The sequence below is a fragment of the Gorilla gorilla genome, chromosome 1, assembly GCF_029281585.2.
Source record: "Gorilla gorilla gorilla isolate KB3781 chromosome 1, NHGRI_mGorGor1-v2.1_pri, whole genome shotgun sequence".
NCBI classification, from domain to species: domain Eukaryota; kingdom Metazoa; phylum Chordata; class Mammalia; order Primates; family Hominidae; genus Gorilla; species Gorilla gorilla.
This window is the reverse complement of record NC_073224.2, coordinates 25551310-25564614: the sequence shown is the minus strand read 5'-3', so window position 1 is coordinate 25564614 and position 13305 is coordinate 25551310. Positions and strand designations below refer to the sequence as shown.

General features: G+C 41.1%; 1 protein-coding gene across 2 annotated transcripts in view; it reads right to left on the bottom strand.

The window, feature by feature from the left end:
* Positions 1 to 13305, bottom strand: part of ACTN2 (actinin alpha 2) — a 73343-nt gene that overhangs the window by 42475 nt on the left and 17563 nt on the right. For both annotated transcript variants that reach the window (XM_004028646.5, XM_004028645.5), the window contains exon 2: positions 386 to 500. In XM_004028646.5, coding sequence (XP_004028695.1) covers positions 386 to 500 — 115 coding nt within the window. The remainder of the gene's footprint in view (positions 1 to 385; positions 501 to 13305) is intronic.

The window sequence follows — 13305 nt, the reverse complement described above, 5'->3', positions numbered from 1 at the left end:
TTAGCTTATATGTTCAGAGTTCTGCCAACATGTACAGTAGATTTTTGGATACAAGATGATTTCTGGAATAGACTCTAGCTGGACGAAGAGCAGAAAGGGCAGCATGGAGGGAGTCATGTGAAGTCATTTTTTCTTCTCTTATTTTGTTTCAAGCTTGGTGGTATAAACATTATTTTAATAAGTGATTTTTAAAGAGAATTCACTCCTTTTTTTAGAACAGAAAAATAACTCCAGGCAGATTGTTCTTTGGAAAGGTTTTCTTTGGCAATAATACCATGTTCTTGCCCAGCCAAGTTCAAAGCGAACTTCTGATGTAGTCATCTTTAAATAGATGCTCACCTACTGATAACACATGAAAGCATAGGATGGGATATATAACACCAACCTGAGATGACTTCCAAAAGCAGCATGAGCTTAAGGCCATTCCTGAAGTCTTCCTCGATGTTCTCAATCTGGGTGCCGGCTTTCCTTAGGTGGGAGTTACACCAGGCAGTGAAGGTCTGCAAAGAAAACCAAACACGGTTTAGCACAGGCCCATCGGATTTCAGATCCCTTCCTCACAGACGACACTTGACACCTTACACGTTCTTGGGAATCTACAAGGCTGGGGCTGCTTGGGCTTCTAGAGGATGCAGAATTTGATGGAAAGAAGAACTGGAAACCCAAAAGAACGATTTTAGTAAATTTTCCACTTTAGAGATAAAGACTCTCTTATTGGATATTCCAACCTGAAGAATTTTTGCCTTCCGTTTAAAAAGACACCACATTTATACCTGTATCTTCACCTTTTGAAAACCTTTTACTTTGTAGAAAAGATAGATTAAATTAAGATGTGCTAATTTCTTGCTCACAAATATGCAAAATATGCTTGCTTGCAGCAGAATAGATGAATAAATAACAGTGTTTTGTTTTGTTTTGGAGACAGGGTCATCCAGCTCTGTCACCCAGGCTGGAGAACAGTGGTGTGATCATGGCTCACTGCAGCCTCAACCTCCCAGGCTCAACTGATCCTCCTGCCTCAGCCCCCTAAGTAGCTGGGACTATAGGCATGCACGACCACACCTAGCTAATTTTTTTTAGAGATGGGGTCTTGCTATGTTGCCCAGGCTGGTCTCAAACTCCTAGACTCAAGCAATCCTCTTGCCTCAGCCTCCCAAAGTGCTGGGATTACAGGCATGAGCCACCGTGCCCAGTCTAAATAAAGTTTAAAGGATGTTCAAAGGCCAGGTGTGATGACTCACACCTGTAATCCCAGCACTTTGGGAGGCTGAGGCAGGCAGATCACTTGAGGTCAGGAGTTCGAGACCAGCCTGGCCAACATGGTAAAACCCCGTCTCTACTAAAAATACAAAAATTAGCTGGGTGTGGTAGCGTGTGCCTGTAGTCCCAGCTACTCAGGAAGCTGAGGCAGGGAAGTAGCTTGAAACCAGGAGGCGGAGGTTGCAGCAAGCCAAGATCATACTACTGCACTCCAGCCTGGGTGACAGAGTGAGACTCTGTCTCAAAAAAAAAAAAAAAAAAAAAAGTTCAAAATGTGTCGCTTTAGAGGAGAGGGTGGGTGATATTGTGTAGCAGAAAGAAGAGAGAAGGGACCCATAACCAGTGATAACCTAGAACTAGTTTATCTTGGGTGAACAACAGTTTTAAGCTACTAATTAAATCAATTAAACAAATTTGCAGTATAGTCTATCATTGAAAAAATAATAACAATAACCTCCTACAAGCATATTCCAAGCACTGGACTAGATCCTGGATCTCAAGGGTGACTATATTCAACCCTGCCTTTGGAAGGGATCACAGTCCAGTCATATTAACAAATTACTAGGGCAAATCTTCAGCTGAAAATGGACCATATATTAAGTGACATCCAAAGTTATTCTGTTTATTTTTCCAGCTTCTTTTAACTTGGCTTCCACTTGTGCCCTATTTCCTGCCAAAACCAGATTAGAAATGTTTCTGGCAGCTGCTGGCTAAGCATGCAAAATGTCCCCTCATCCCACAACAGCTGCTGGGCTTGAGAACAAAGTGCCTGGCACATCAAACTGGGGAGTAGGGGACACACAAACAGGGTTTGTGTTCAAGATGAAAACGTCAACCTATCAAAAACAGGCTGCTTCTAAGTCAGACTACAGAAAGACAAAGTGTCCATAAAAATGATTTTCCTGGGTAATAAAGAGGATTTTCAAATCTGACTAATAGTTCCTCCTTTCAAGAAGGAGCTGACAGCATTGAATTCAAGGACCAAAAAAAAAAAAAAAAAAAAGAAGAAGAAGGGATTTTTTGGATTTACAGTAATAAATTTTACCCTGAGAGCCTAAACTAACAATTATTTCTAAGCTTTAGTCAGGTCTAAACAGAAAAGATACTCAAAGCCATCCACTTTATTTATTTTTATTTTTTATTTTTATTTTTTGAGACGGAGTCTTGCTTATCTCCCAGGCTGAAGTGCAGTGGCATGATCTCAGCTCACCGCAATCTCCGCCTCCCGGGTTCAAGTGATTCTCCCGCCTCAACCACCCTAGTAGCTAGGAATACAGGTGCCTGCCACCACACCTAGCTGATTTTTGTATTTTTAGTAGAGACGAGGTTTTGCCATGTTGGCCAGACTGGTCTTACTTCAGGTGATCCATCTGCCTCGGCCTCTCAAAGTGCTGGGATTACAGGCATGAGCCACCACACTTGGTCTTAAGCCATATACTTTAGATCTATACCCAATCAGTGTGGTAGCTCCTAGCCAGAAGTAGCCACTTAAACTTAGACTAATTAAAATAAAATTTAAAAATTAGCTCCTCAGTTGCACAAGTCATGTTTTAAGTGATCAAAAGCCACATATGGCTAGTAGTGTTGGATGGTGCAAATATACAACATTCCTATCATCACAGAAAATTCTATTGGACAACACTATAGATAATTAAGTTTTGTTTTTTGAAGATAAGATTATGATAAGAATTCATTACTTATTTTTTAACGTATTAATTTTATGTATTTATTTTTTGAATGAGTAATTGGTTTCCTTGGTTCAAAACTTCAAGTGGTAACAGGGTGGGGGGAGGGGGGAGGGATAGGATTAGGAGAGATACCTAATGTTAAATGACGAGTTAATAGGTGCAGCACACCAACATGGCACATGTATACATATGTAACAAACCTGCAAGTTGTGCACATGTACCCTAAACCTTAAAGTATAATAAAAAAAAAAAAAAAGGAAAAAGAAATTCAAGTGGTACAAAAGGGTTTAAAAAAAAATCTATCCTCTCACCTTTGTTCCTTGGCTACCCAATGCCCTACCCCATAAGGAATGAAGCTATCAGTCTCTTGCATATCCCTTCAATGGTATCTGTGTATACATAAACACACAGTGAGGAATGAAGCTATCAGTCTCTTGCATATCCCTTCAGTGGTTATCTGTGTATACATAAACACACAGTGAGGAATGAAGCTATCAGCCTCTTGCATATCCCTTCAGTGGTTATCTGTGTATACATAAACACACAGTGAGGAATGAAGCTATCAGTCTCTTGCATATCCCTTCAGTGGTTATCTGTGTATACATAAACACACAGTGAGGAATGAAGCTATCAGTCTCTTGCATATCCCTTCAGTGGTTATCTGTGTATACATAAACACACAGTGAGGAATGAAGCTATCAGTCTCTTGCATATCCCTTCAGTGGTTATCTGTGTATACATAAACACACAGTGAGGAATGAAGCTATCAGTCTCTTGCATATCCCTTCAGTGGTTATCTGTGTATACATAAACACACAGACACACGTCTTTTTTTTCCCTTTGGTCCCTTTAACACAAATCATAGGATATACATTGTTCTACACTTTGCTTGGCACAGTGGCTCATGCCTGTAATCCCAGCACTTTGGGAGGCCAAAGTGGGTGGATCACTTGAGATCAGGAGTGCAAGACCAGCCTGACCAACATGGAGAAACCCTGTCTCTACTAAAAATACAAGACTAGTTGTACATGGTAACACACACCTGTAATCCCAGCTACTCGGGAGGCTGAGGCAGGAGAATTGCTTGAACCCGGGAGGCACAGGTTGCAGTGAGCCAAGATCGTGCCATTGCACTACAGCCTGGGAAACAAGAGTGAAACTCCGTCTCCAAAGAAAAAAAAAAATGAACAATATATATAACCTAGAGATCATTCCATATCAGTATAAATTCTTTGTTTTTATGGCTGTATAGTATTCCACTGTAGTGTATAAACCGTATTTTATGTAACTAGCTCCCTATGAACGAATATTTGGGTTGTTTCCGGATAATTAAGTTATTACAGTAAAATACACCCCAGGCCCCATCTTCAGCAAGTAAAATTACTTTAAAGGAATTTTTAAAACTGACAATATTAAGACTAATCACATACCTGAGTTTTTGGGAAAGGCACAAAAGAATAGTAGGTTGTTAAAAAACAAAAGCAACTGATGGAGAGAACATATAATGATATAAACATTTATAAAGTTTTAAAAATTTAAATTCTACTTAAAAAGTGGGCAAATATTGCTGGTGAAAGTCATCATACTTTGTCTGTTATTTAAGTCTCTTCATAATACAGGCATCAGAAGCACTTCTGGATATATCCCTAAAAGCTGCTCATGAAATCCCAAGCTTCCTGACCCCAAACCACAGAAAGTCTGTTTGAAAGTACCTGTTTTTGTTCGTTTGTTTGTTTGTTTCTGTAAAGAGATAAGAAGGTCTCGCTCTGTCACCCAGGCTGGAGTGCAGTGGTGCTATCACAGCTCACTGCAGCTTTGAATTCCTGGGCTCAGCGATCCTCCCACCTCAGCCTCCTGAGTTGATATTACCTTTTTATAGATATATATACAATGAAGGTAATTTACCATAGGTAATTATCCACTTGTTCAAATCCAGAGAAGGTCAATTTATTTAGTTAAGCCTAATGAAGTTTCCCTATCTTTAATGAATACTCATAAGAGTCAACAAAGGTGGTGACCAACTTAAATGCAGAAAAAAGACTCCAGCTGTTCTGTGGTAATAGCTTATAAAGAGCCCAGTGCCCTCTGAAAATGAATTTTAAGCTTTATTAGAATGTTTAATTTTTATTCTATTTCCTGTTTTAATTACCATTGCCTAGGGAGACTGTTCCTACGCATCCCCTATCACCCCTGTTTCTGTGAAAAGTCTGTTAATCATGGATAAGATGAAAACAACAGTAGCAACAAAACCCCACACATTTGAGCCGAAGCCTTCTTTGTGAACTTTCTTGTTGTTTGTATCGCAACATGCATCTTTAGGGTTCTTGAAAACTAAACCTTAGAGAACTAAAGTGGAAATGAAAGTGGGTCCACGCAATTCTGGAGGCAGGCTCTTTGGCTTAAAACAGATTACCAAGCCATATGTCCTTTCTTAAGGGAAATGGTGCTTTACTGAATCAGATACAGACCACAGAGGAAAGAGGCCAATGTTTCCTCAACTTATAGCTCAATCCAGAAGCTGCCCTGACACATGCAGAACCCTCCAACCTCCTCTCTTGTTTTCAACTTAAAGCCTCCTCTACCTCTCTCCTGAATAACAGCTTATTCTCTGTTTCTCTGCACCTAGCCATAAACATAAACACTTTCAGCATCCCAAAAGTAGGCATATAAAAAGTTTCAGAGCCACAAAAAGAAGACTGAGATGGGAAACCACAAAACCATCTATCCCCAGAAAGAAAAGACAGATGTTTGTAGTCCTGGCCAAGCGTGGTGGTTCACACCTGTAATCCCAGCATTTTGGGAAGCTGAGGTGGGTGGATCACTTGAGGCCAGGAGTTCAAGACCAGCCTGACCAACACGGTGAAACCCCATCTCTACTAAAAATATAAAAACTTAGCCTGGCGTGGTGGCGCATGCCTGTAATCTCAGCTACTCAGGAGACTGAGGCAAGAATCGCTTGAACCCAGGAGGCGGAGGTTGCAGTGAGCCAAGATGGTGCCACTGCACTCCAGCTTAGGCAACAGAGTGAGCCTCTGTCGCAAAAAAATAAAAAATAAAAAATAAAAAGACATGTTTCTAGTCCTTACCACCCACCACAGAAGTTAAGACAAAGCTAAGGAAAACAGTGTTCAACAGTGTTCTATAGATGGAAATGCGGTGGAAGACAGTCTCACTATGTATATTCCTTAGACAGCTGGAACAAATATTAGGATCTCTTTCCTAAACATAAAGAATTGCAACCAGTGAGTCCCTGGCCAGGGTGGGCAGTCTGTGGGTGCAGATGCTCTCCACTGGCTACACAGGCCTTCCCTGGATGCAGATGGAAACTCTCCTGGGCACCACGTTCCCGTGCCTTGGAGTCATACAGATGCTTTCATGTGTAAGGACTGAAGGATACTCAAATGATCAGCAGTCTCTGCCTCCATTATATTCCTGAACATGATCTAGAACAGCGGTCCCCAACCTTTTTTGGCACCAGGGACCGGTTTCGTGGAAGACAATTTTTCCACGGAGGGGGGTAGGGAAGCGGGGTGGTTTCAGGTTGAAACTGTTCCACCTCAGATCATCAGGCATTCGATTCTCATAAAGAGTGCACAGTGTAGATTTCTGGCACACACAGTTCACAGTAGGGTTTGCACTCCTATGAGAATCTGATGCTGCCGCTGATCTGACAGGAGGCGGAGTTCAGGTGGTAATTCTGGCCATGGGGAGCAGCTTCTGCTCACTTGGTCATCCGCTGCTCACCTCCTGCTGTGCAGCCCGGTTCCTAACAGGTCACAGACCAGTACCAGTCCACAGTCCGGGGGTTGTGAGCCCCTGATCTGGAGACCCAGAGGATGTTCCTCAACCTCCAAAACATGGTGGTTGAGGAAATATCAGTTGAAGGGGTTTTCCAGAAGCATTTGCTGGCTACAATTGTCAGTCTCATTCAGTGGCTTGGAGGACTTGCTAGCAAAGTCCCTAATCCATGGAACTACAAGAGTATTGCTTTTCTCAAAGTGAAATTATGTAACAGGACAATCAGCACAATGTGCTTAATGGCAAAAAGAAAATGTGCATGTCCTTACTGAATTGTTGAGACAAACCAGTGTTATTCAATCGCTATGCATTTGTATTTGATTTCTTTTTAAGTTAATGAAGGCTACAGTCACATCAACCTACATTCCCTAAGGTAAGGGTAGGAAAAGTCTTTTAATCAAAATGAGTGAAAAATGTGATTATTTACATCATCCTCTTTGACTACGCATGTGCACAATTTTACCTAGAAGAGATTATTACCTAGGTACACAGACGGGGACCCGAAAAATCAATCATGAGTCTGACATGGTTCCCTGAATATCAGTCCATTTCACTTATCAGTGAATTATTAATTCTTTTAGCAATACGGTTCTAAGCCTGGGCTGGCTTCTGTAAAACTATCTGTTCAACCTTCATCATTCCATTTTCTCCAAAAAAAAAAATTTGGCAACATATCTATACATTTCCTTTATACTTCTTTAACTAGCTTTTTCTTTAATAATAATTACATAAAATAATCATTTCAGATCACATTTCCTAAAATGGAAACTCATCCCAGACGTAGGGCTTTCTGAGTGAAATGAACCAGAGTCTGCTGAGGACTGGGATACCCAGGCACAGCAGAAAACTCAGGGGTGAGCAGGCCTGAAGAACATGTAGCTTTTAAACCTACCAATTATAAGACAGCATTGTCTGTCAGGTGAAAAATGGTCTGGGGTGCTGCTGAGCATTCTCTGTTGAAGTTGCATATCATTTACTTTCCTCAGGGAGCTGAGACATCAAGAGGTCTGCTTGGTCAATTCCAAGCCTTCCCCAACACTCATCACGACTTGCAACCTGTAGGGTGGGACAACCAAGCCCCAGCTACAGCGGCAGTGGTCCCCGAGATGGGGCTTGGAGGACAGGCAGAGCTTGGTCCAGCCTGCAGTCATGGCTCAGAACTCGAATTGTATTTCTGACTCTGACACCATGCAATTATTTGTCCTTCAAATCCTGATCCTTTCCCAGATATATATATACACACACACACATATATATACACATATATATATATACACACATATATATACACATATATATACACATATATATACACATATATACACATATATACACATATATATACACATATATACACATACATATACACATATATATATATATATACAGTCATTTGTCATGATCAACTTTATGAAATAGTTCAAAAGATTATTGAGAGGAGAAGAAAGAGGCCGGCCAACACTATCTGTGTCACGATGGTTCTGAACATCCTCTCGTGTGAAACTACTGGAAACCACAGCTCTGTTAAACTGCTGTTCTAAAAATGCTCCATTTATTTTTCTATTTACAGCAATCACTTTAATAGTGTTCTTTTCCACTTCACAAATTCCCAATTTGCCAAGATTACCTCTAATCGGTTTCCTGGTTCTTTCTAAATATTAGAAAAGTAAGGAGGCTCTGGAAAGCTGCATATGTTGTAAAAATCACTGACTAAAGTGGAAGAGGAAGGTCAAAGCCGTCCCTCCAAAGTAAACGCAATTTCCGTTTTACCCTTAAGAAAGGAGGCTCTGCCCTCATAGAGAGTAGGTGGCCTAACCCTCTGTGAGGGCAAAAAGTCCTGCAATCTGCGTGGAGCAGAACATACTGGTTCGCTACAGAGCGTCTCAATCCCCCCAGCCAGCAAGGCCCAAAAGGTACATACATCACACGAACTGCACTGGATGCAGTAACATCTCAACCAGTGAGCTGCCCCAGAATCACCAGCAGCAACCTTACATTTAAATGTTCAGACACTCAACCGTCTTGAAAAACATTTAGAGAGTGTTGGCATCTACATTAAAATCAAGAAAGTCTACACTAACATCAAGGAAGTTCTCTAGATCCAGAAGCCACTCACAGTGGTGACTAACCATTCAGCACAACGAAAACTGAATAATCATGACTTTGAAAATATCCCTCCAAATCTTCAATGTTGCCAAGTACTCAGATACACCTTTCAACTATCCACACAAAATTTTAAAAATTTAATCAAAGTAAGGATTATGTAAATGAGTGTGTTAATCCCAAGGATTATGCTTGTGCTACAATCAATTATCAGGATGTCCTGTAAGTCCATTTGAGGCCTTAATGTTCTCATAACTTACATAACTAGGCATCTAACTATGCAGCAGCCCTTTTATTCTCTGCCCACGAATCTCTGCTTGGTCTCCAAGGTCCTGTTAGATAACATGGTATGCAACAGCTCAGTCCAGCAATCCCTAAAAAAACACAGCCCTTAAATCTGAACCCTGGCTTCGTGACCTGCTTAGTGTCTAGTGTGGACAAGTCAGCTCATCTCTCTGTGGTTTGTTCCCTCCCCCAAGAAATGCATTATGAAGCCAAGTGCAGTGGCTCACACCTGTAATCCCAGCACTTTGGGAGGCCGAGGCGGGTGGATCACGAGGTCTAGGAGTTCGAGACCAGCCTGGCCAATATGGTGACACCCCATCTCTACTAAAAATACAAAAATTAGCCAGGCGTGGTGCCTTGCGCCTGTAGTCCCAGCTACTTGGGAGGCTGAGGCAGAAGAATCGCTTGAACCCAGGAGGCGGAGGTTGCAGTGAGCCAAGATGGTGCCACTGCACTCCAGCCTGGGTGACAGAGTGAGACTTCATCTCAAAAAAAAAAAAAAAAAGAAAGAAAAGAAAAGAAAAGAAAGAAAAGAAAAAAGAAAAGAAAAGCACTATGAATCTAACTCAATTAGTTTGCTGTGAGGTATGATGGATTATAAGCGACTAGGAAACATTTCTATGTGCCATAGAAATACAAAGAAGAGCAATCAGCGATGGCAATTCCGAGAAACTTGAGCAGTGCCGTGGGGTTGAAACTGAAAGAGAATTAAATCATTCTAAAATCTTACTCAGGTAGGGCAAGATTGCTCAGAAAAATAAAGACAGCCTATAGTCACGATTTAAGCCTACTTGAGCATAGGAGATATTCCGCCTCCAATAACTAAGGAAAAACATGCTGTTGCTTAGCACAATTCATGGAATGTTGCTGCAGAAAGAAAAGGGGTGCAAGAAGGTCTGTGATCTAAGAATCCAGAACCCTGCCAATTCTTCATCTTTTCCAGATTCATCACAAGTATTCATACCCCTGCTGGAGAGTAAAGAGCATCATTAACATATCTTCACTTCCTCTGGTTAGAAAGTGTTCAGAACATCCTTTTTTACCTATAGGGGGCAAAGATATTGCCCATGCAATGGAAATAAACTTATTATTAAGGGACAATTAAAATAATGGGTGACATTTGAATCATGACTTGGTTCATAATACACCAGGTCCAAAGAGCCTTAAAATTAACTCTTGTAAAAAGGCAAATCCCATTGCTTTCCATTGCAAAAGGAAGACCCACAACCGGTTTCCCAGGCTGTTACATGTCTGTATGCATACATATTATTAATCAAAAAACCCAACACAAGGTAGTCTCTAATCCTGCCTTATTCACCTCTGCCATCACTCAGAAAACCCAGCACCCAGCAGGTGCGCCTGCATTCGCACACACAGAGCTTGTACCTGTTAAAGTTTTCAATACTTCCAAGTTTAAACTGTGATGATCTCAGTTATAAATAAAGCGGAACTTCAACAGTATCAAAAAGCTGCTTTTATTAGGTTGGTGCAAAAGTAATTGCAGTTTTTACCATCAAAAGTAGTGAGTAAAATAATAGCTTGAGTTCCAGTTACATTGATATAGACACTGAAATATACACTGATACATACCCAAAGACAAGGTAAGAGAAAGAAAGAGAGGCAGCCTTCTGTTCTGTTGATTCTCCCCCAACAAACTCTGCCTGGATGCAGGATTCAGAGTCTCTTTCTACCCAATGCCATTGTATATCTAATGATCACAAATTAAAGGGTAGGAAAGCTCACAAACAACTCAAGCATTTTCCGAGGCCCCATGACCACTACCATTTGAACATTCTAAGAAATGCTGGTGAAAGTGACACACAGAGAAGCAGGGATCTTTGTTTTAGGCTCTGGACAGTGCCCAGAACACAGTGGCATTCAGTAACTATTTGTTGAATAAGATCCATTTGTCAGACTTTCTGGAACCAATCAAAGAGGATACAAGTCAACATTTTTTTTAATAAAAAGAAACCTGAGAAGCTAAAAATGTGTATCTGCTCAAGTTCCAGGTTTTTAAAATTTCTTATTATCATGTCAAACTTAACTACAGAATCCTTAAATGTTAAGAAAGACTCTATAATCTTGCCAAGAAAAAAAAAAAAGAAAATACCTTGCAAAAATAACAGGCAACCTCACAGCTGAGGGTATCTAAAAATAGAATCAGGCTAATGGATGACACTTTAAGTGGAGAGGTTAAAGATGGTTCTCCCAGCACTTGAAAAGATTGTGTTATCCAGGTCTGGTTTTAATCAAATTCTGCATCACAAATTTCAGGCTTCCACTGCCAGGCTCACAAGACTGATTTCCATTTAGTCCATGGGCTATTCAAAATACAGAAAGAAAGGCACTAAGCTCCGAGACTGTATAACAGGAAACACTCTTTTCAGGGTTTTCAACAAAGCCAAATCTAGCCCCGACTAATACTGGTTTGAGGAATGACTTCTCCGATACATGGAATCACCCCCATAACTTCCAGAAAGGATGGAAACTATGGAATTTGGAAAGGTGAAATGCCTGATAAGGCAACTTTATACAGGGAAAAATCTATGCTCCAACGGGAAACTTGCACATTGTCCATAAGCAGCCCTTCTAGGTTCTTCTACAAATCTACAGGTCACAGACAACTGATAGCAATGCAAAATAATTCTGTCTACAGACATTCAAATAAATCAAAGTAGAGGGACACTCCACCTCCCACAGAAAAAAGGGCCCCTCCATGTGCACATTCATTTCATTCCCGCTCCACAAATGTGTCTTACTCTTTGGATGCTCTTTTGGACTGGTTGTAACGGCTTACCAGTTTTCTCATTAATGAGTTGAAGAACATGTTTAAATATTCATCTTTATATTTGTACGACAGTCATGATTCTACTTTTATTTGAGAATTGTATTTTAATACTTTCTGGGTCTTTCTTCTAAGAAGAGTCCAACCTTCCAATAAGCTAAAATATTCATTTTCTGATATAAATTTTAGTAGTTTCTGTGATATTTTATATATATATATTTATACACACACAGGTATATATTTATATGTTTTATCCATTGTTCTTGGCTCATAACTCTCATAGCCCTTGTTACAGTCTTTTGCTGTCATGCTAGGGTGGCTCAGGCCTCAGGAGCAGGCTTTCCCTGGAGGGACTCTAATTTTCCCTTGTCTTTCTGGCTTGGAGCTGGCCATAAAGCAATGATCTGACCTACCTTATCTGACTGTAGGTCATAAGACCCTCATTTCAGAAGGAGTCCTGCCACAAACCTGGGAGAAAGGAAGGCTGCACAGAGAGGCTAAGAAGAGTCTGAACAGACAGGCCTTGCAGGGATTTTTCCACTCAGCCTATTAGTATTAGATCACAGCCTTTTTGTCCAATCACATTTCCCTATGGTTCTCCAAGCTTCTATTATGCCTATCCGGTGAGGTCTCCTTCAAAAGCCCACGAGGATGGAGTTTGGAGAGCTTCCAGGTAACTGAACACGTGGAGGTTCCTGGAGGGCGAACTGCTGGGGAGGGCATAGAAGCTATGCACCCCTTTCCCCCATACCTCACCCTATGCCTCTCCTCATCAGTGTCCTTTTAAATCTCCCATATCGTAAGCCAGTAAATATACGTACCTGTTTCCTTGAGTTCTGTGAGCTGCTCTAGCAAACTGATCAAACCCAAAGAGGCATGAGAACCCCAATTTTAAGTTGGTTGGTCATTAGTTCTGGAGGCCTGGACTTGAGATGGTGTCTGAAGGGGGGCAGTCTTGCGGGACTGAGCCCTCAACCTGTGGGATCTGATGCTATCACCAAACGGACAGTGTCAGAATCAAATACACTGGAGTACACCCAGCTGGTGTACGGATTGCCTGCTTGGTGTACAGGGTGGCGGCAAGTGGGAGGAGACCACACACATTTGGTCACAGAAGTCTTCTGGGTTGACTGTTGTGGTGTGAGAACAGAAAACACAGTTTGAGTTTTTTCCACACTCAACTTCCATGAAGACAGAGAGTGATTAATACACAAGAATGATACACAGAACTGAAGTCCATCATATGTTGATCTCAAATTACAGTACGCTTCCCTTGTCCTGTGAAACTAACGACTGTCTTAAGTTGAAGCTTGAGGCAGTTCCTTTTCCACGTCAAATTCTACATTTAAAACTCCGTATGCATCCTCATGTTCCCTCTTATCCTGA